Genomic DNA, 19,225 nt, shown 5'->3' with positions numbered 1-19,225 from the left:
ACAGTGACTATAGTAATTGATATTTTGAACTTATTGGAGGTCCAAATGGGTTAGAAAGGCTAAGCAAATGCCTCCTTCTTAGTCATTCTTTTTGGTGGTGTGGAATGGATTTCTCCCGACCGTAATAGGTCATTTTTCTGAATGGAATCATTCAGTGCATGCAGAAGAAAGAACTGTTTGGAGGTACAGCAGTGATCATTCAAATTTTTTTAAAGAAAAACACTGTTTACTCAAAGCATAATGTATACTTTATATACTCAAAGTATAATGGCAAGTGTCTGATGGAGAAAGTCTCTTCCAATCAGTATGTCTTTACAGTAGGAATCAAAAGGGACCCTAGAGATAATTTAGTCCAGATGTTACTGAGATGTAGCTCCCAGCATTGTTTTCACGCCATCAAGTTCTGCAAGACACTTGAGAGGAGACTTCTAAACTCCAAGCTTCTTCAAAACTTGCTTAATACTGTAAGAATGCCAAGCTATTTTACTTAAGAGAATGGGAACTTGGCTTCTAGATTTGCCTTATTGCTAACGGTAATATGTTTTCAGGTTTTGTTGATCTTATCTGTGGTGTACTGGCTTCCTGGACCGTGGGCTAATTCTACCACACACACAACTTTGGTCTATTATAGGAAGAGAAGGGTGTTGCCTTAACTATTGTTAAGGAGCAGGAGATTGGAAATACTCAATGTATTTATGCGTTTAAGCCATTTACCAGTCCAAAATGCCTTTCTGGAATAAATGCATCCCTGAATCTCTGGAAAACACTTCTCATTACCCACAGCCAGCAAGCATTCCAGTTGGAGAAATCTGGTCTCTGAGTTTTCATCAATCACAACATTCTCTATACTTTTTAAAAAATTTTCCTTGAAATGGTGAGAGAGAAAAACAAGAAGCAATAGAAATCAAAAACACTTTTTGGATGTTGGAAAGAATAATAAATGGTCTTCCTTGGCGCAAAGAACTGAACTAGAATTTTGGAAGCTGCCTTCCAAAATATTGGCAGTGTTTGCATGACATACTTAATCTTGTTACTGAAGTAAGGCTTTTTCTGGTTTTACATAAGAGATTGAGCCATAAAGTAATGGGCTGGGGTCACCCACACACATTACTTACAAGCAATTTTTCAACGTCAGATGTGAGTGAGGAGGCTCCAAAGTGCAGCTTGATTTGTTTCAAAAAGGCTCCAGGGAGAAGTATTGATTTATTTCATTTCCAGACCACCAAATATTGCTATTCCCACCGGCTTAGGTTAACGAAACAAAACCAAGAATACAAGTAAACCCTTCTAAAAATGACAGCATGACTAAAATTGCAGTCAAGAACAGCAACAATCCTAACCCGAGGCCTCTGGTCCTGCAAGGTCTCCTTCATTGAAGGGTCAGAGAGAATCTCTCTGCAGCAGGATTACACCTAAGGAAAAGCTAATACCCCGTAGAGCTCCCAGTGGCTTCAGCGAACATTTGGTGCCTTGAGCTTCGGAAAGGCTTGTCCGAGTGGAAAGGAACAACGCTGCTTCCTTTGTAGCTAATAGTATGGGCTCGCCGACTCCTTGCGGATTCCAGAAAGGGGGTTGGGGGGACAAGAGGAAGGAAGGGAGAAGAGAGGGAGAGCAGAAGCCGATTTGCCGGGTCCTAGGACAGATAGAACGAGCATCTTTCTCTTTCGTTCATCAGATGGGCAATGACTATTGCTGAAGCACTTAGGGCAGTGTTTCTCAACCTTGGCGGCTTGAAGGCGTGTGGACTTCAACTCCCAGAATTCCCCAGCCAGCTAGGCTGGCTGGGGAATTCTGGGAGTTGAAGTCCACACGCCTTCAAGCCGCCAAGGTTGAGAAACACTGCACTACAGTGATGTTAAAGGAGTGGGACTTGCTTTAACATTACTAGTCTGGCTGGTTTTGACTTCAGTGGGTTTGTCCGGGCTGGGTTTGCTCAACAGCAGGTCCCCAAATAAGGCAGGGGGCTGGAGTCCGCTGTTTTGAAGTACATTGAGGACTCGGCCCCACCTTCGCAAGTCCGCAGAGAAGGGAGGGGGGAAGGCACCGAAAGAACAACCGAAGTCCTCGCGCGCCTTTACGCCGCTGCTGAGCGAGAACTGAAGACGGAGCCCAAAGTAAACGGATCAAGGATTGCAGCTGCCTTGCGATATGCCTTTTCGTGGAAGAAACGCAACGCGTGAGATTTCTGGAGTATTTCTGCAAAATGCCCAGGCTCCAGAAGAACCACCTGCAAGACGAACGGGCGAAAAGCATTCTCTACACCTTCTTTTAAGTTCTGTACTCCAGACTAGATTCGAGAACTACAACTCCCATCAACGCGGGGAGCCTGCGGCTTCTCGCCTCAGCTATTCCCAGAGTGCACCGCTCTCGCAGGCGCACCGCCTCTTTCCCTCCCCTTCGCTCGAGTAGCCTTCCATGGCGCTCTTCGTGCTAAGGCCAACGTGATTTAAATGAAGGACTACGACTCCCGCCATGCATCGGCCCCTAGCTCGCTAGGCATTATGGGGGTTGTATTGCACCCCGTCCTCCGGGTCCTATGGAAAAAGAAGCGGGCAGCCCAGGGAAAGAACTACAACACCCGCCATCAAACGAGGGCCGGCGGAGGAGGGCGGTGCCGTGGGCGCACGCGCAGATGCCGTTGAGGAGGAGAAGGACGTGTATGTTGAGCGAGTACGGGAAGGAACGGGGGAAAAGGGCTTGAGGGGCGCGCGGGCGGGCAGGAGGATTCCCTCAGCGGGGAGATGCGTAGAGGGACGCGGGATGCTTTCCTGGGAGCGCTTCTCGAGCGGCGGGCGCGGTGCTCGGGCGCTGTTACAAGCGAAGGAGCGGGGCCCTGCCCCGAGGCGCTTCCAGTAGGGAGCAAGAGCAGCCCAGCGGCCCGCGCGCGTGGGAGTGCTGCAGGCCCAGCCGGGGGAGAGCTCCCGCCTTCCAAGGCTTGCAAGAGGTCTCTTCAATCCCTCTCCCTGCCTGGCCACGCTGGCTGTGGCTGATGGGGGTCGTAGTCTGGAAGGGGGTCGTCGGGGAAGGGCAGAGTGGGACGTGAGGAAGAAAGAAAGGACGCGTCTGTGCACGTGTGCGCGAAGGCTCTGGATACTTAATTGTTGTTTTTTCTCTAAAGGACCATCCCTGCGGTGCTAAGTGGCAAAAGCCACCCGGCCTGGCCCACCTGCTTGCCAAGATGACTCTTTTCCACTTCGGGAATTGTTTTGCCCTGGCCTATTTCCCCTATTTTATCACGTATAAGTGCAGCGGCCTGTGAGTATCTTTCTTACTTGGAAGAGGGTGTGTGTGTGCATGTGCATTATGGGCTGGTAGTGACTGCGAGGGAGAATTTGTGGCTGCTTACAATATCTGGGTCTACACCACATTTCAGAGACACTATCTAAACCAGTGTTTCTCAAACTTGAAAACTTTAAGCTGTGTGGACTTCAACTTCCAGAATTCCCCAGCCAGCATGTTGACTGGGGAATTCTGGAAGTTGAAGTCCACACAGCTTAAAATGGCTAAGTTTGAAAAACACTGAACTAAAAGATCTCTTTAGCCCCTTTTATGGTATTTTCTGGCTGAGTTCAACTGCCCAGTGGTCTAAACTAATCAGCTTTTATTTACTGGCTCATGGCTGGCTAGGGAATTCTGGGAGTTGAAATCCATAAATTTTAAAAGTTGCCAAGTTTCAGAAACACTGTTCTAAATGGTGCTTTGAGAGCCTGGGAGTTTGCACTGGCGTGTAACCCCTGAAAGCCCCAGCATGTTTTGCAAGATGGTGCAGCAACCTTTTGGTTCATTGTTAATGGTGTAATTGCCAGCCTGGTGTGCAAAAATAGAGATTTTATCCAAGGCTTGGTTGTGCTGTCTCTCTCACATAGGTCAGAATATAATGCCTTCTGGCGATGTGTGCAAGCAGGAGCCACCTACCTCTTTGTCCAGCTGTGCAAGGTATGGGCTAACATGCCTTGCTGAAGGAGGGATGAAGGGTTGAATGTGAACCTGGGTCCAAAAATATGAGGCCTATAATAGCAAAAAGCTGTTGTGGTAGATTATTCTCTTTTTCTCTTTTCATTCTCTTTCCCTCTTTTACAGATGCTGTTTTTAGCTACGTTCTTTCCAACTTGGGAGGGTGGTGCAGGAGCTTATGATTTTGTTGGAGTAAGTTTGGCTGTTGGCAAGGAAGGAAGCTGGCATTTTGTGCACTGCCAGGTGCTCAAGAGGCTGGTGTGTTTGCAAAACAAAGATCCAAAGGACAGCGATCTTTTTCCCGGTGGATTTTTCTGTGCATTTCCATCAGGGATTGACAATATGTGCCCACATTGCTTCAGTGGAATCTCCCAATTAAATAATTTTGTTTAAAACACTGGGTAAAACCTCAGAGGTTACCGAATCCTGCGAGATTTTCTTGCTGCTGCTGAGATCTTATGACCATTTCAGGTGCTGAGGGCATTCTTCTGTGAGATCTTGAGAGTACGATCACCAAAATCTTTCGAGATTTGGTGATCCTGTGGGGATTGCAGCCATTTTTGAAACTGAAATTTCATGTTCGCCTTTGGGGACCTATTCCTGAAAAGGTTAGCATCCTCTTCTTCGCTATGTAAAATGCTCAAGGCGGCAGAAAGTTTTGTTAAACAGCCATCTACCTCCCTAAGTAAGACCATCTGGCTGAGAATGATACCTTTTGAGTGCAGAGTACTTTGGGGTTTGAGCACGTTACGGTGGCGGGTGAGTACATTTTGTGAATCTGCAGTAACCTAGCTTCCATTAGCAAATAATAATCGTGTAAGTTGTTGGAGCATAACTCTGAATACTGGCTGCTGCCTGTAGTTCATGTTCAGGGGACCTTGCTGAATGCTCTTTGGAAGCACTCCACAGCAGTGCTGTTGGGTTAGAGGTTTTGCAGGAGGGGAACCTTGGGGGTTGAAACAGCCTGCCGAGTTGGCTTGTCTGCTTCTGAGCTTTTTCTTGTGCTTCAGGAATTCATGAAAGCCACCGTAGACTTGGCTGACTTGGTGGGTTTGCACCTGGTGATGTCCCGGAATGCGGGGAAGGGGGAATACAAGATCATGGTAGCTGCCCTGGGCTGGGCCACGGCGGAGCTCATTATGTCTCGGTGAGTTGGGTTTATAGAAATGGGGGTGGAGCTCAGAAGAGGGGTGGGAGAAGCTAGATTGGCCTTTGCTTGCCCGCTTTTTTATGCCTGCTCAAGGATGCAGCCTGTGAAGCTGCTGTGCAAAGTTATGTATTCCTCTCTCTATGGTGTGTCCCATCCTAACTGCCTCTGTGCTCCCACAGATGCATCCCACTGTGGGTGGGAGCTCGTGGCATTGAGTTTGATTGGAAATACATTCAGATGAGTATTGATTCCAACATTAGCCTGGTAAGTGCTACTTTTCTCCCTGTTTTGGTTGAGCTTCTCTAAAATAATACCTCATACGACAGGATTTAATTACTGAGGACTAGGAACTTATGATGTGTTTGGGGGTCTTGGTAATGTATGAGGCCCGCCTCCCCACTGTATACATTTGGATTGGCTATCTAGTTAAAAGATTGGAATCAATCAGTTGATTAGATCTGTTGAACTTTGATTAGAACTGTTGAACTTTGCACGTGAAAGAGTAAAATAGTATTTCCCAGATAGGATGGTCATATGCTTTCATGCATTTACTAGATTTAATTTTAAAACACTATTTCATTAATACAGTTTTTTTTTTTTAATGTAGGTAGCTGGGAAGTAAGCGAGATCATTCTGTGAATGTGGAGCTTTCCAAACATGACTCCAACAAATACTTTCCCAAACTGTTTTTGGGTAGAAGAAAAGTCTAAGGAATAGTGCTTTCCCCAAGAGCCAAAATGGACGCTGAGCAAGCTCAGGGGCCAGGAAAGCACACGGGGGAGCCTGAGCATAGAGGGCAATGAAAGGGAGGATATTGGACAAGGGCAGAGCTGGCTGGCCAGATAGCATTGGAAGAAACATATTGGCATTTTATGCTGCAGTGTTTTATAAGTCCCAGTTGAGTTGCACCTGCTTGATAGTTCTGTTTCAGAAAGCATTTGGGAATCTTTCCTTCTCCCTTCTTTTGTGTCCCTTCAGGTTCATTATATCGCCACCGCTGCCCTGGTGTGGATGTTCACCCGCTATGATTTACCCAAACATTACCGACTGCCCCTTACTTTCCTCCTGGGTGTCAGTGTCTACAAAGCCTTCTTTATGGAGTGAGTGCTCATGGTGGAATTAATGTGGCAGAGGGAGCTGGCGGGGGGACATCATTTGGAGCTCATTGAGGAGGGGAAAACATTGGGAACTTGCAGACCCTATGTTCAAATCCTTGCATCCCCTTTCATTTTTTTCTCCGTATAAAAATAATTTCTTCCAGCAGCTTAAGTCATTAAGTGACCTTTATGCGAGAGTGAGGAATTGAAGCTGTGCTTCCCACATCCTCACCATGGCCCCTTTCTTTTAAAATTCCTCTTGTATGGTGGAACCAGAAACAAGACTCTTCTTTGCTGAAATGCTTGGAGAACTTTCCCTTCTCAATGTTTGTGGTGGGTCAAAAAAGTAAAGATGGGGGGAGTGATCAGAACCACCATCTTGACTTTTTTGATCCTCCCCCAGTGGATGCCCCGCTCTGTGGTTGCCTTTGGTTGTATTCATCCAACACAGTAAGTCATCACGTGGCTCGTTGGGTCTTGTTTTTGTGTTACAAACTCAACAATCGTGTTTTGTAAAGGAGAGTTGGTTGCTGACCACGTGTGTGAGTTCAGCTAAAAGCAGTTAATTCTCAAATGCTGATTCACTGTACCGTGATTCACCGTGATGTGCAAATCAAGCTTTGGATATTGAAGCAGCAGTGGTTTCTTTGCCAGTCTTCCAATCTCAGGCCTCACCTACTTCTCTCTGCTTTTCTAGATCGTTTGTGCACGTCTTTCTCCTGGGTAGCTGGACCGCACTTTTGGTCAAAGCAGCGATCACTGGCCTCCTTTCCTTCAGCTCCTTGACTCTCTTTGTCACCCTGGTGCACAGTAACTGAGGTTCCAATGATTGTTACTCCAACTTGGGAGACCTCTCGTTTGTGCATCCTAAGATCGTTCCGCTACGGATTCCGTTTGCAAGGCTGTGCGTGACTTGATCCTTCCTGCTGTGAGATCGGTTCCAGTCATGGTCTCTGTGACATTCCGATACATGATACTAATTTAAAAAGTATTATTTACATTTTGCCCGGTTTGAATCCCTTGGCTGTTGTCTAAACATGCTTCCTACACTATGATGGTGTTTATACAATCTGCTAAGCCAGCAAGACTGGCTGACACATACCACTAAACCAGCAAGTACACACGACCATTTCATATCCTTAGCCTGTTCGGTCTTAGAGTTGTCGTGTTGCGTTGGCATCCGTAACCAGCCACGATGATGTCAAAATGACAGCACATCATAAGGCCATCATACAAAAGGTGCCACATATTACTTGCGTTATGACATTGGATGCAAGTATGTGAGTTGTATTGCAGTTCTATCGTTGCATTGCGATGTACCTGTCATTATTCTTCCCTTGTAGATACTGTTGCCATATTATCTAACCTAAAACTGGTTGCAGTTTGAGGTTTGGAGAAACTGGACAGTAACGCCACAATGAATTTTAATGATAACATTTGAATTACATCCAAAACTCAGGTTATTTAGGGTTTGGTCAACATGAAAGGTTTGTGGTTAAAGCCATATGTAGCTGGGGGTAAAATGGCAAAATTAAAACTAGGTTTTTTGGTTTGGCTTGTTATGGGGATAATAAAAAGGGTCTTGATTTTTCTCTTTGCATGTGGCAACAGTGAATGGATGCTACTTTTGCTAGGGGCTATCATGATGGAGGATGTTGTGATGTAGATCCCAATAGTGATGGGAAACACAAGGTTACATGGACAGTCACCATCTTCTGAGAGTGCCCTCTCGTCTGCGTGACTCTTGGCAGCAAGAGAGTTCTCCCCACTCTGCAAACCATTTGTGTGTTGTTCAGGGAATATGAACAGTTACTGGCTTGATTTAAGGAGCATTAGGGTGACACTGTTTGAAAACCTCTAGAATGTTTTTCAAATCCATGTGCATATATATCCATTTGTCCTTCCTACTTATAAAGTGACAGAAGCTGAAAGATGCATTTTTGTCCCAAGGCATATACAATTCCTATATTTAGCTCTTTTGATAGTAATGATTGACAAACATGTACAGTTATATGAAGTATGCTAGCCCAAAGTGGGTAAGTGTGACTCTTGGGGTGTGTTCAAATTGTTCTGCAGGGACTGGGTTCTTAAAAGCTATTAAAAGAGACCTTGTGGGCACAATGACTCTTTCCTTTAATTCAGTCTTAAGAGTTAGTGGCTGGTGACTGAAAACTCCATATAGGTGAGTGAATGGACTGGAGAAAGAGGAAGGGATCATTCTCTTTATTCACGGTGTGGTAGCCATGGAGGAAGGGAAGTGTCTCACAAGTAAAGGAAGTGGTTTGGTGGTGGTGGTATGATGTGTCCATTTGATAACTCGCATCCGTTACAATGACGACAGAATAACATCATTATGCAAACAACACAGTTATTGACTTGCATCATAAAGAATGGTACAAGTATGTAAGTCATGCTGTTTGCTTGGTACATATGATGCGTGTATCCTCTTAATCTTTTTCCTCATTGCAGTCCATTGCACTGTAGGATAATTGGAACTTGGAGAACAGAAACTATGTTTTGATAGCTTCATTGTCTGGTTATCCTGAACTGAGGCTGCTTGCCGGTGTATGTGTTCCTCTGTTTTCCTTTAATGTACTGTGTGAAATTTCTCCTGCTGGGTAATCTTTGTGCTTCAGGAACTACTCATCCAAGCAGACTGAAAGTCCAAATCATGCAGAAGTCGAAAGTGATACCAGCGTGCCATTGTGTATTTTATATAAGTTTATTTAAATTCTGCTTTTCATATGTAGAGGGAAGACCTAAGCAAACCTCTTACTCAACCTGTCCTTGTTTCTTCCTTGAGATTATACTGCCTTGTTTACACACTCTTTGAGATTTATCATGGGGGGTTGAAACTTGCTATGCTTTTTTTTTTTTTAAAAAAAACATTGTGCAGTTCATAGAATGTAGAGCTTTACACTAGTACTAATTTCTATACTTGGCTGCCATCTCAGGCACAGCCCCATCTCCCCTAGCATATCAGCATTCCCAAATATTTTCTTGATGATGAGTAGATTCTTGTCCTGGAGTAGTTGGAGCAGGATGTATGGGATATGGGACGTCGTCATAGGAAGGGTAAAAAATGCAGCAAGCTTTGTTGAACATAGAGTTAATGAAGAACACAAATTCTTGGTAGTATTTTGCACCCACAGGGAGCAGCCCAGGCAGCACAAACAGTGCCAGTGGGGACGTACCATCCCCAGAGTTCCATCTTTAGTAGTAAAGTTCTTTGTCCCACCAACCTGGAGGAAAGAAACAACATTGGGATCAGGTTAAGGATGATGATTATCATTGAGACCTATAACAATTTGTCAGATGATGGAAAGGCAGACTGGGTAGCCTTGACTCTTGCTAGTAGTACAATACCATCTGAGTGATCCAAGATTGGGAAACACAGTAGAAGATGTCTGAATCAACCCTTCCACGAACCTTACATCAACTTGCCTCCTTCCTCTCCTTACCCATTCTTGTAACTTACTTCCAGGGTGTCTCCGGACTCCCAATTTTCGGATTTCATCATACACAAAGATGAGCATGCCAAATGGTAGAGGCACTAACCACCACTGGAATCTAGAAGGGAAAGGGAACAAGGGAATGGACAAAGTTAAGCTTGACATAACTTTGCTAAAGTCATTCTGATGAGCTGAATTGTCTTTGAGTAGAGTGGCTTGAGACAGACAGGAATTGAGCATTGTTCTGCAAAACAAATAGGGCCCCAAAGCTTCGCTTTTTTAGTCTTTGATCTGTGTTTTTCTGGCTAGGTAACTGGAAAAAGGGGCAGCTGTAACTAGGACTCTAATGGCTGCTGTCCTTGGTGCTGAGCAGAGCTGAAGGAAGTCTCAATAGAAGAGAATATATGTACTCAGGGTTGAACTGTGGAGTCCCTGGGATTCTCTGAGCTTGGTTGTATTCTTGCAGATGTTTCAAGGAAGTCTGCTCTTGGGAGAGGATTTGTTTTCCCCCTTTCAGCCAGAGGGGAGAATTAGATCAGGAGGTCTAATTCTCTAAGCTGTAGCCTTATAACTCTTTGGTTCCTCGTCTTTGCATGTGTGTGTACTTACTGTTGTTATAAGGTGACATGCAAAGTGTAAAGAGGCCACTCCTGCTTTGCTGAATATAAAATCTAAAAAATTGATGGCATGGGATAGGAGAAATGATAGGCAATGGAAGTGCAGCTAGAGGAAAATAAGCATTTTTAAAATATATGGATGTACTTATGGTCAGTTATAGCAAGGTGAGCAGGAATTTCCAAGACCTGAGGTGGAGTTACCTAAAGAAGCAAGAGATTTGTGAAGGAAGGAGGAAAATAACCCTAGGATTTAAATCCTGAATTATAAAGAATATAGAGCGATAGAGAACCAGTGTGGTACAGTTGGTGAAGGTGTTGGATTATGAGTGGAGAGATCCAAGTTCTAGTCTACGTTCAGCTATGAAAGCTCCCTGGATGATTCTGAGCCAGTTCCTCTCTCAACAATACCTACCTCAGGGTTATTGTTTGGGGAAAAGAATAGGAGGAAGTAGCCTATGTAGGCTCCTTTGAACTCCTGTTATAAAGGGTAGGCTATAAATCAAATATAAAAGTATGGTCATTGATGTCTATGCACTGCAGTGGACAAATCTCTGTCTCTTTGCTTCATTTTTTGTCTTTTGTGTGTTTAGTAGAGACTAGCTGAGTTGTGTCTGGGAGCCTTCTGCTGAATTAACCAGTTCCCAGGTAAAGGGTAAAGTGTCTGGAGAGCTGAGATTTATAGCTATGCTAAGTGTGATGGAGTGGTGTACTGCAATGGAAAGTTAAGAAGCAAGAATGCAGAAAGAGAACACTGGTTTGTTTAATCATGTTTTGTTGAAGCCAGAGTTGCTTGGATCCCCATACTGCACGGTGTCAAAAACCATACTGTGCAAACCACAATGCAACACAAAACAAACTACACATAATCATGTGTTTCAGGTTTTGGGGAGACAAATACAGAGGTGGCTGTGGGCTTTTCTAACTAGCCTTGCTCTGTTCTGCAGCATGTTCTTCATTAGAACCTTTGAGAAGTGGTTTTCTCTCATTGGAACACCAGTGTGTACAAGTTCTTACCGTATGGGCATAAAATTGAAGATATTGGGCATCCCAGGACAATAGCAGAGGAAGCAGCCCAGGCAGACCTGGAACACAATAGCTATCACCAAGATCTTATTTCTGAAAGAGAAAGATGAGTAGGGTTGGATGGAATGGTGGTCAGCTGTTCTTGATTTCTGTTTTGAATGGAGCAGAACTGGGTGATGGTCAATTGATTATTGCCAGCATCAGGTCGTTCAGTGAAAAAAGAAGCTAGTTCCAGGCTAGGAAGGCAAATATCCTCCTCTGTTGAACTCTCAAAATCATCAAGTGCAGTGGGGACTCAAATTTGAACTTGGGCTGGGGAAAGCTACAGATGCTTTGCCCACTTTTCTGGAAAAGGAGCTTGATTTCCTGAATTCATGCTTGATTCAAATTTGCCTGTCATTAGCCTGTTCAGCATCATTTGGGCAGGGGAAGACACACACGCTCCCTTCCCTTCAACCTGTTAGTTGACCTCCTGTTCTCAGTCAGTCTTCAAAGACTAAGAATGAGAACAGGAGGTCGAAGAACAGGTTGAATTTGTTGGGTTGGAAGAGTTGCTGAGAAAGATTCCAGCTGTGGAACCTATCAGCAAAGTTCAATTTCCTGCCATTTGCCCATTGAAAATCTTATTTCTGGTAAGATCCTGTTCAGAGAGGATACTTGAAATCCTGTCTATTATGCTGTAAACAGCACCTTTGTAATATGATCGCTCCAAAGCAAGTTCCAGTTGCTCAGTGAGCCAAGTGGGTTCGAGGCTACAGCCTAATTCAACTTTTCTGTGGTAGCTGGAAGTTACCACTGAACTGTTGTTCAATCCTGAAGGTCCCTTCCTATAAATATTTTGTTCTCAATGATCATACTGCTGTCAACATCTCAAAGAAAGCAATAATTGGCTATTACCCCTTTGTTTCATTTTATACTATAACCATATAAACAACATGGATTTGAAAAACCATGTTCCTAGTTGCACCGGACAAGGAAGATGTCTCAGATGGAGCTGCTGGGGTGCTATCTACCTGAAGAACCCTTGCTGGAAGACAGAGAGTCGTCGTGTCTTGCGGATAAGCACATCTGCAATCTGGCACATCTCAATGCTGATGAAGAAGACAGTATAGCAGGTGTACTGTTGATAAAGACGCTGTCCAAACGTCTGGAAGTAGAAAGAAAAGGTGGTGGTATGAAGGCAAATTCAGTAGGTGATCACCAGTCGCCAGATGACCCTGAGAACTGCTTAAATAGTTTGGAGGTTCTAAGACAATGCAGAGTATTTACTTTTTGCTCATTTCGATGGCCTACCGTTCACCTTAGTGTGTAGGAGTACCAAAAACAACAACAACAAAAAACCCAAAACAAAACCCACAACAACCCCTTCCCCCTTTTGCTGAGTGTTTGTGTCAAGAGGACAGAATGGAATGGACCATGTTTTGCCCATATATGGTGACAACTTGAGCTTTTCTTCCATGATATCTATTTCAAAAATCACCTGTATTTTTTTCATCCTCATTGTGGATATGGAAAGGGCAGGTACTGCCTGCAATTCTTACCTGCTTCTGGGCTAAAAGTGGCTTGATGGGGAGAAATATTCAGCAAGGAAAGAATTTAAATGGCCATCTCACCCTCATCAGTCTCTTAAGAAGAAAAAGTCTCTTGAAAAAATAAATGATGGATGGAATCAGAGACTCCATTGTTTATGTTGCATTTGCATAACATGCAAAGCCTAGCTAGTTTTAATTGTGGTTAGTTTCTTTGGGGCTTAGTGTACTGTATGAACCCAGCTTATTTTGGTTAGTTTCTGGTTCAGCATCTCATACAAACCCAGACAATGGATTAACTCAATAGCAAGGTTAACGAGGTTGGGTAAACATGGCCTGTGACTAAGAATCTGAGTTGCAACAGTTGGAAAATCAGGCTGGGAGTCAGATTGGTCTCTCTTTTCTTTACTCACCCACTCTTGGCCATAGCTGTCCTGGAGGTCCTGAAGATGGTCATTCTCCCAGTCAGCCCGAAGCCCTACACACTTCAGTGGGAACCAGCCCTCTTGTGCCATGGCGGTGAAGTAGTCGGTGAAGCCTGCAAATGACTGAATGGCTCCTGCAGGGCAAAACAGCACAGGTTGAGATGGCTCTCTGGTCCATCTGAGCCTTGACATCAGACTTTAAGCCGGGGGATTTCAGGGTCTGGGGACCGGTGGGCACATTTTGACTGTATATTGCAGGCACTTTCACAAAGTGAGGTAGATGGCCTGACCCAAGACATCTTTTCATCAATAGGTAAAGTAAGGAGGTCGCTCCGTACCATCTCTTCCCACTCACAAGGATGGTCCTTACTACCATCCTGGCTTCTAGGCAGGAAGGCATATTGATAAACAATCCCCTGGCTTGTCCTCCATCAATTTTTATTTTGTAACATTACCTGGGGGACTTATGATGTCCATTGAAGTGATCCTACAAAAGGCACTTTGCAGCATTTAAAAATACTCTTTTTAAAAAGTCAGGGCAGAAACTTGGTGCTCCCCACAGTTACCATATTGGGAATTCTAGACCTAAGCCCAGCCCTGATGCCATACATGGCCAGGCCAGCCTTTCCCAACCCAGCATTCTCCAGCAATTTTGGGACTCCAATTCCTAGAATTCCCTACTGGTATAGGAGACGCAGTCCCCCCGATACATCTGGAGAGGACCCCGTTGGGTAAAAGCCTGATCCAAGTCAATTCTAGTGAGTTGTCTAGAAAAAAACTGAAACTTAATTGACTTGGATCAGCCTTTTACCCAACGGGGTCCTCTCCTGATGAGGAAAAGTTCTAGCAAATGCATTCTCTTTCTTCCACTATCTCTAACCACTAGACTTCACCACCTTGTATGTATACGAACCAATCTGGAAATAGGAGTAGACAGCTAGCGCTTCATTGACCAGGCGGTCCCGTCGAGGGTTTCGGGGTTTCAGATGCATGATATCACTCTCGGCCTTTTCATAGGCCAGCGACACTGAGGGGAACTATGGGAGAGGACAGAATATCTAAAATAAGCATTTGGTGTGCAAGAAGAGCTCTAATTTCACCCCAGACTTGCTATGATGGTCCTTGACATTTTTGGAACTAGGTGCGGTGGATGGAAATCTTTCGGAGCACGTGTGGGCTTTGGACCTGCAGGTTGTATTCATACAACACACTTAACCTGATGATTGAATTTGTTCATATCACAGGGTTGCTAACCTGTTGCACCTTGACCTAACCAGTCAGGCTAGATTTGCATAACCTGGTAAGCCACCTCAAAATTAAACTGTTAAAAAAATAACCCACTTTATAATGCATGAATGTAGCCACTGGCTTAGTAGGCTTAGTGTGTTGTGTGAATGCAACAATGTTATTGCCTTAGAGAGGCTGGGCTAACACTTCAGGCTAAGCCAGGATGAGGTTTGTTTCAAAAGAAGTTGTTTATACATCCACAAAATGGGACACACAAAATTAGGGATGTTTTAGAGGTGGGTCTCTTATTCTACTTCCTGCAAATTTTAGTTCAGTCCTTTGGGACTCACAATGTCTGTGCACAGCTCAATAAAGAGAATGGTGATGCAGCCCAGAGGAAGAGGGACACTGACGGTGATGTAGATCAGGTAGGGGGTCAACTCTGGGATGTTCTTGGTCAAGGTATAAGCAATGGATTTCTTCAGATTGTCAAAGATCAGGCGCCCTAGGAAAAAAAAACACAAAGCAGGAGTTTAATAAATAAATAAATTCCTCATTCTGTCCCATAGTTTCCTTCTATTTGTTGTCCCCTCAGTGTGCAAGGACAGCCAATCTCAAATCCTCCCAAGCAAAGGATTCTTTCAGGAACAGACCTTGCTCAACACCAGTGACGATGGAGGCAAAATTGTCATCCAGCAAGATCATATCAGCAGCATTCTTGGCTGCGTCGGATCCAGCAATGCCCATCGCAACCCCGATATCGGCTTTCTTCAGTGCTGGGGAGTCATTCACCCCATCTCCTGTAACAGCTACAATTGCACCCTGTGGACAAGAGTGAGGCGTGAGCGTTGGGTTCTATGAATGGGACTTAGAACAAAGATTTGTAACGGGCAACACTTCTCTTTGGCATTCCATCTGCTCAGACAGTTTGCCCTTTACAGGTAGTCCTCGCTTAATGACCACCATAGAGACTGGAAAATTGGCCATTAAGCAGTGTGGTCATTAAGTGAATCACCATGTGACTGGACCCGATTTTATGATAATTTTTACAATGGTTATTAAGCGAATCATGTCATTAAGCAAATCCAGCTTCCCCAATGGATGTTTTTGCTGGAATTAGCTTAACAACCACAGTGATTCACTTAACAACCATTGTAAAAAAGGTTGCAAATCATGATCATGTGATTGCAGGAAGGTGGTGTGATGGTTTGTGACAGTTGTAATTGCAAGTACAGGTCATAAAGCATATTTTCCAAAGCCATCATAACTTTGAACCATTGTTAAATGAGCAGTTGTTAAGCAAGGACTACCTGTACTATCACTCCAAGTCTTTCTTCTTGGTCTTCATTTCCTAAAAATCGGTTTCTGTGTCAACTAAGCACTACTTTTTTGTCCTCACAGAGCAGTTTCAATTCTCCCTCCCTCTCTCTCTCTCATTCTCTCTCTCCTCCCCCTGCCCCCAAAGAAAATTTCTTTTTGTAATGCTGTAAATCTTGAAATGACCCAAAGCAATTAATCTCCTCTTGGGTTGATAGCGTGTCTTTGGTGATATAAAAACTAGGGCTTAGAGAATTGGTTATTAACATAGAAGATGTTTGCAAATAATTCCATTTTGGATCTGAACCACAAATGTGAGTTGTATTAAAGAAAAAGGAGGTGCAATAAAAAAAAAAAAGACTGATCATTGTGCAATTCCCAGGATTCTCCTAAGTATGAAATTATTTGGGATTTCATACTGAGCTGTTTCTAAGTCAATATCCATAGTTTCAAGGTCTGGATTAAATGGGAAGGTATAGTTAATCAGAAGCTTCCTAATATCAGAATTGCTTCCCCCAGAAGGAGCAGAGGGATTGGGTGCTTCAGGCATTTCTATATATCCCAGAGTAATAAAATTAAGAATGGTTGTCTGTTCAGCCTAATTTATCTCACAAAGCTATTCTGAGGATAAAAAATGGCAACCCTGCATTGTATTATCTTTGGAGGAAGGGAAGGATGCAGACAATCACTTAATTATGGGCTGCATTCACATAACATGCTTAACTTGTGTATTGAATTAATCAAAGCTTGTCTGAGCAATTCATTAAATCATAAATCAACCATATGATCTGGGTTTACACATTCAAACCATAAGAAAAATCTAACTAAGGGGAGAATTACCCAAGCTTGATGTTGTGTGTCAATGCTGTCACTAGGTTTGTAAATGGTCTGGTTAAGCCCAGTAAAAGATGGGCAATTGAATATATCCACTTCTGCAGCTTTTCTTAAGAACTTGCGGTTCTTACCAGTTTCTGACAGCTTTCTACAATGATGAGCTTCTGTTGTGGAGAGGTGCGAGCAAAGACCATCTCTGGATGCATCTTGAGGATCTCAACCAACTCGTCACTCTCCATATCTTTCAACTGACCTCCATTGACCACACATGCCCGGGCATCTCTAGAAATAAGAGAGAAAACTCTTCATGATCAGGAACCCTCCCAATAGCATTCTAGCAATGCCACATGATTCCTTCCCTTGTACAGAATATGTTTCTTCTCTAGTGACAGTGTCACTCGAAGTAGCTCTTTAACATGTCTGGGTGTTAAGATGCTCACCGCTTGTTGACCTGCTCCACAGGGATACGGAGGCGGGTGGCGATATCTTCAACAGTTTCACTGCCCTCTGAGATGATGCCAACACTGGCAGCAATGGCTTTGGCAGTGATTGGATGGTCTCCTGTTACCATAATCACCTGGGAAAAAATGTGAGAGAGAAGGGATTGCAGCAGTTGTTTCTAAACCTATTTGTCATACTACCCAAGGATCATGGGAGTTGAAGTGCAACACACCTAGAAGCCTCAGATTAGGAAAGAAGCATCCTAGGATCTTGTAAGGTTTGAACGTGTCCATGTCTTGCTTTTATGGCATTATTGTGAATTCTTATCCAACCTCTGAAATCACCGTAACATCTGATGAACCTACCCGGATACCTGCAGTGCGGCATTTCATGACAGCATCAGGCACAGTGGCTCTGGGTGGATCAATCATAGAGATAAGGCCTGCAAAGCATAGCCCACTGGTGGGGAAGTTTGTTTCATCGCTGTCAAAGTGGTAGCCATGGGGGAACTCATTCTGGGGAAGGTAGAGGTGGCAGAAACCTGTGGACAAGAGAGAAGCATTGTGAAGTTTACACCTTAGCCCATAAATCAAGCTACTGTTCAAATTCACCACAGTTCCATGTTCACTCAGTCCACGAAGCTCAAACTGGGCTTCCATGCTTCACTTGATATTTCAGGTTTCTCTCAATCCAATGCCATCTTAGTATTTGACACTTTTGAGGATGATGGTTGATATTTTGGTAGCTGGCATACACAGGAGGAAGATCAAACAGCTTGGAGATATTACTTAAATTTCCTCTATGCTCCTGATGTAATATAGCTCTGAGACATTGTAGGAAAGTTCAGTAGTGCTCATGAGAGCATTATTGCTATCTGGAAGGACTCAATAGGTCAGCGAAGGAGAAGATCCAGAAAGGGCATTTTGTTGAGGTTCTTCTCAGAGTTAGAGCTGGGCCTACCAGTAGCGAGTTGCAGAGATTTTAAAAAATTTATTTAGTGAAAACTTCAGTCACTGATACCATTCTTTCTTACCCAGCACACGCTCGCCCAGCCCACCAAGGTCCATATAAGCTGTTTGGAAAGCTTCCTTCCATTGCTCGTCAAGGGGCAACTCCTGTCCCTTAATCATGATGGTAGAGCACCGTTCCAGGATTCTCTCAGGAGCACCTTTCATCACTAGCAGATGGCGCTGGTCTCGGGGATCTTCAAGCTCATGGATAGACAGCTGAAAGCAGGGGAGACCATAGAATTCATGAGATTTGTTCATACCTAATGTGCAACTGTCTAGCTTCCTTGCTTTTGGCAATGAACTTAGCAGAATGGAACTGAGTCCAGGTTTAAATGCCAGCAGATTAATTCAGAACTATCTGAACCAGAGGTTCTTTCTGGTGGCCCTTGCTGAACTTCTTGGAACCAAGGGACAGAAAGTCAGCTGCCAACCTGGAATTTGTTGGTGGAGTTGAAGGGAATCTCACAGACTTTTTTGTAGCGCTCCCGGTACTCCATGACGTTGCCGAGGGTGATTTCAGAGAATTTCAGTAAGGCTGTCTCTGAGGCATCTCCAATCACAATCCGCTGAGATTGAAAATGGAGAGAAACAGAAACAGGATTAGCATTGCTGAACTGCTGGCTGGATTTGCATTTATACTAGATAGTTAAAATGAGATTGGGTAATTTGTGGGGAAGCATGTTTTGGGAAATTGGAGCATGTTGTATGAACCAGGCTATCGCATTAAGCCATAAGGTAGTTTATTTCTTTGACCATAACTTGTTATGTGAACCCAGCAGAGGTATTTGGTTAATCCGGTTTGGGGTTAAATCTGTTATAGGATCCTGCTTCTGAATTGCAACTCTATTGAGGGACAAGACATGGGTCTGTTGTGGCTGAAGGGCAGACCCCATCTCCAAGAAAGGGACTGTCAAGTCTCTGAACAAAAGAAGCATGAATTTCTCTCCTGTTGTGTAAATTCCCATACAGCTGAGACTGGTGGGCAAACTATTACATTCGTATCCTTTATTTTTGACACAGCAACTCCAAATAAATAAAATGTGCATTGCTGTAAGTTTTCTTTAGAAAACAGGCTAACACTGTGGTTCTCAAACTGTGTTGCAGTGCCTTGGGCTGCTGGAGCGAAGTCATAGGGGCGCCACGAGATAC

The 19,225-nt window shown here is 44.1% G+C and overlaps 2 protein-coding genes across 4 annotated transcripts in view; one reads left to right on the top strand and one right to left on the bottom strand.

Moving 5' to 3' along the window:
* Positions 1-2,455: 2,455 nt before the first annotated feature.
* TMEM147 (transmembrane protein 147) lies at positions 2,456-9,076 on the top strand. 3 transcript variants are annotated; one of them, XM_088139987.1, is made up of 8 exons: positions 2,456-2,657; positions 3,119-3,255; positions 3,867-3,936; positions 4,081-4,146; positions 4,965-5,101; positions 5,284-5,368; positions 6,083-6,204; positions 6,899-9,076. In XM_088139987.1, exons 2-8 carry the CDS (start codon positions 3,179-3,181, stop codon positions 7,017-7,019), a joined length of 678 nt encoding a protein of 225 aa, XP_087996113.1. In that variant the 5' UTR covers positions 2,456-2,657; positions 3,119-3,178; the 3' UTR covers positions 7,020-9,076. The 3 variants fall into 3 exon arrangements, with proteins under 3 accessions (XP_087996113.1, XP_087996111.1, XP_087996112.1); XM_088139985.1 differs by having other exon boundaries at positions 2,456-2,670; XM_088139986.1 differs by lacking the exon at positions 2,456-2,657 and adding an exon at positions 2,679-2,944.
* The window catches only part of ATP4A (ATPase H+/K+ transporting subunit alpha), a 25,783-nt gene continuing 15,462 nt past the window's right edge, over positions 8,905-19,225 (bottom strand). The window contains exons 11-23 of the mRNA XM_007429452.3: positions 18,508-18,642; positions 18,100-18,292; positions 17,432-17,607; positions 17,066-17,202; positions 16,757-16,907; positions 15,128-15,296; positions 14,825-14,979; positions 14,161-14,284; positions 13,236-13,381; positions 12,307-12,440; positions 11,285-11,386; positions 9,680-9,771; positions 8,905-9,443 (exon numbers count right to left, since the gene is read on the bottom strand). Coding sequence (XP_007429514.1) covers positions 9,415-9,443; positions 9,680-9,771; positions 11,285-11,386; positions 12,307-12,440; positions 13,236-13,381; positions 14,161-14,284; positions 14,825-14,979; positions 15,128-15,296; positions 16,757-16,907; positions 17,066-17,202; positions 17,432-17,607; positions 18,100-18,292; positions 18,508-18,642 — 1,743 coding nt within the window. The 3' untranslated portion in view covers positions 8,905-9,414. The remainder of the gene's footprint in view (positions 9,444-9,679; positions 9,772-11,284; positions 11,387-12,306; positions 12,441-13,235; positions 13,382-14,160; positions 14,285-14,824; positions 14,980-15,127; positions 15,297-16,756; positions 16,908-17,065; positions 17,203-17,431; positions 17,608-18,099; positions 18,293-18,507; positions 18,643-19,225) is intronic.

Source organism: Python bivittatus, unplaced genomic scaffold (assembly GCF_059951505.1).
Source record: "Python bivittatus isolate LINGU-HERP-01145 unplaced genomic scaffold, Pbiv_v1 ctg000310_np1212, whole genome shotgun sequence".
Taxonomy (NCBI): Eukaryota; Metazoa; Chordata; class Lepidosauria; order Squamata; family Pythonidae; genus Python; species Python bivittatus.
The sequence above is the reverse complement of the archived record's forward strand: the minus strand, read 5'-3'. Positions and strand labels throughout refer to the sequence as shown.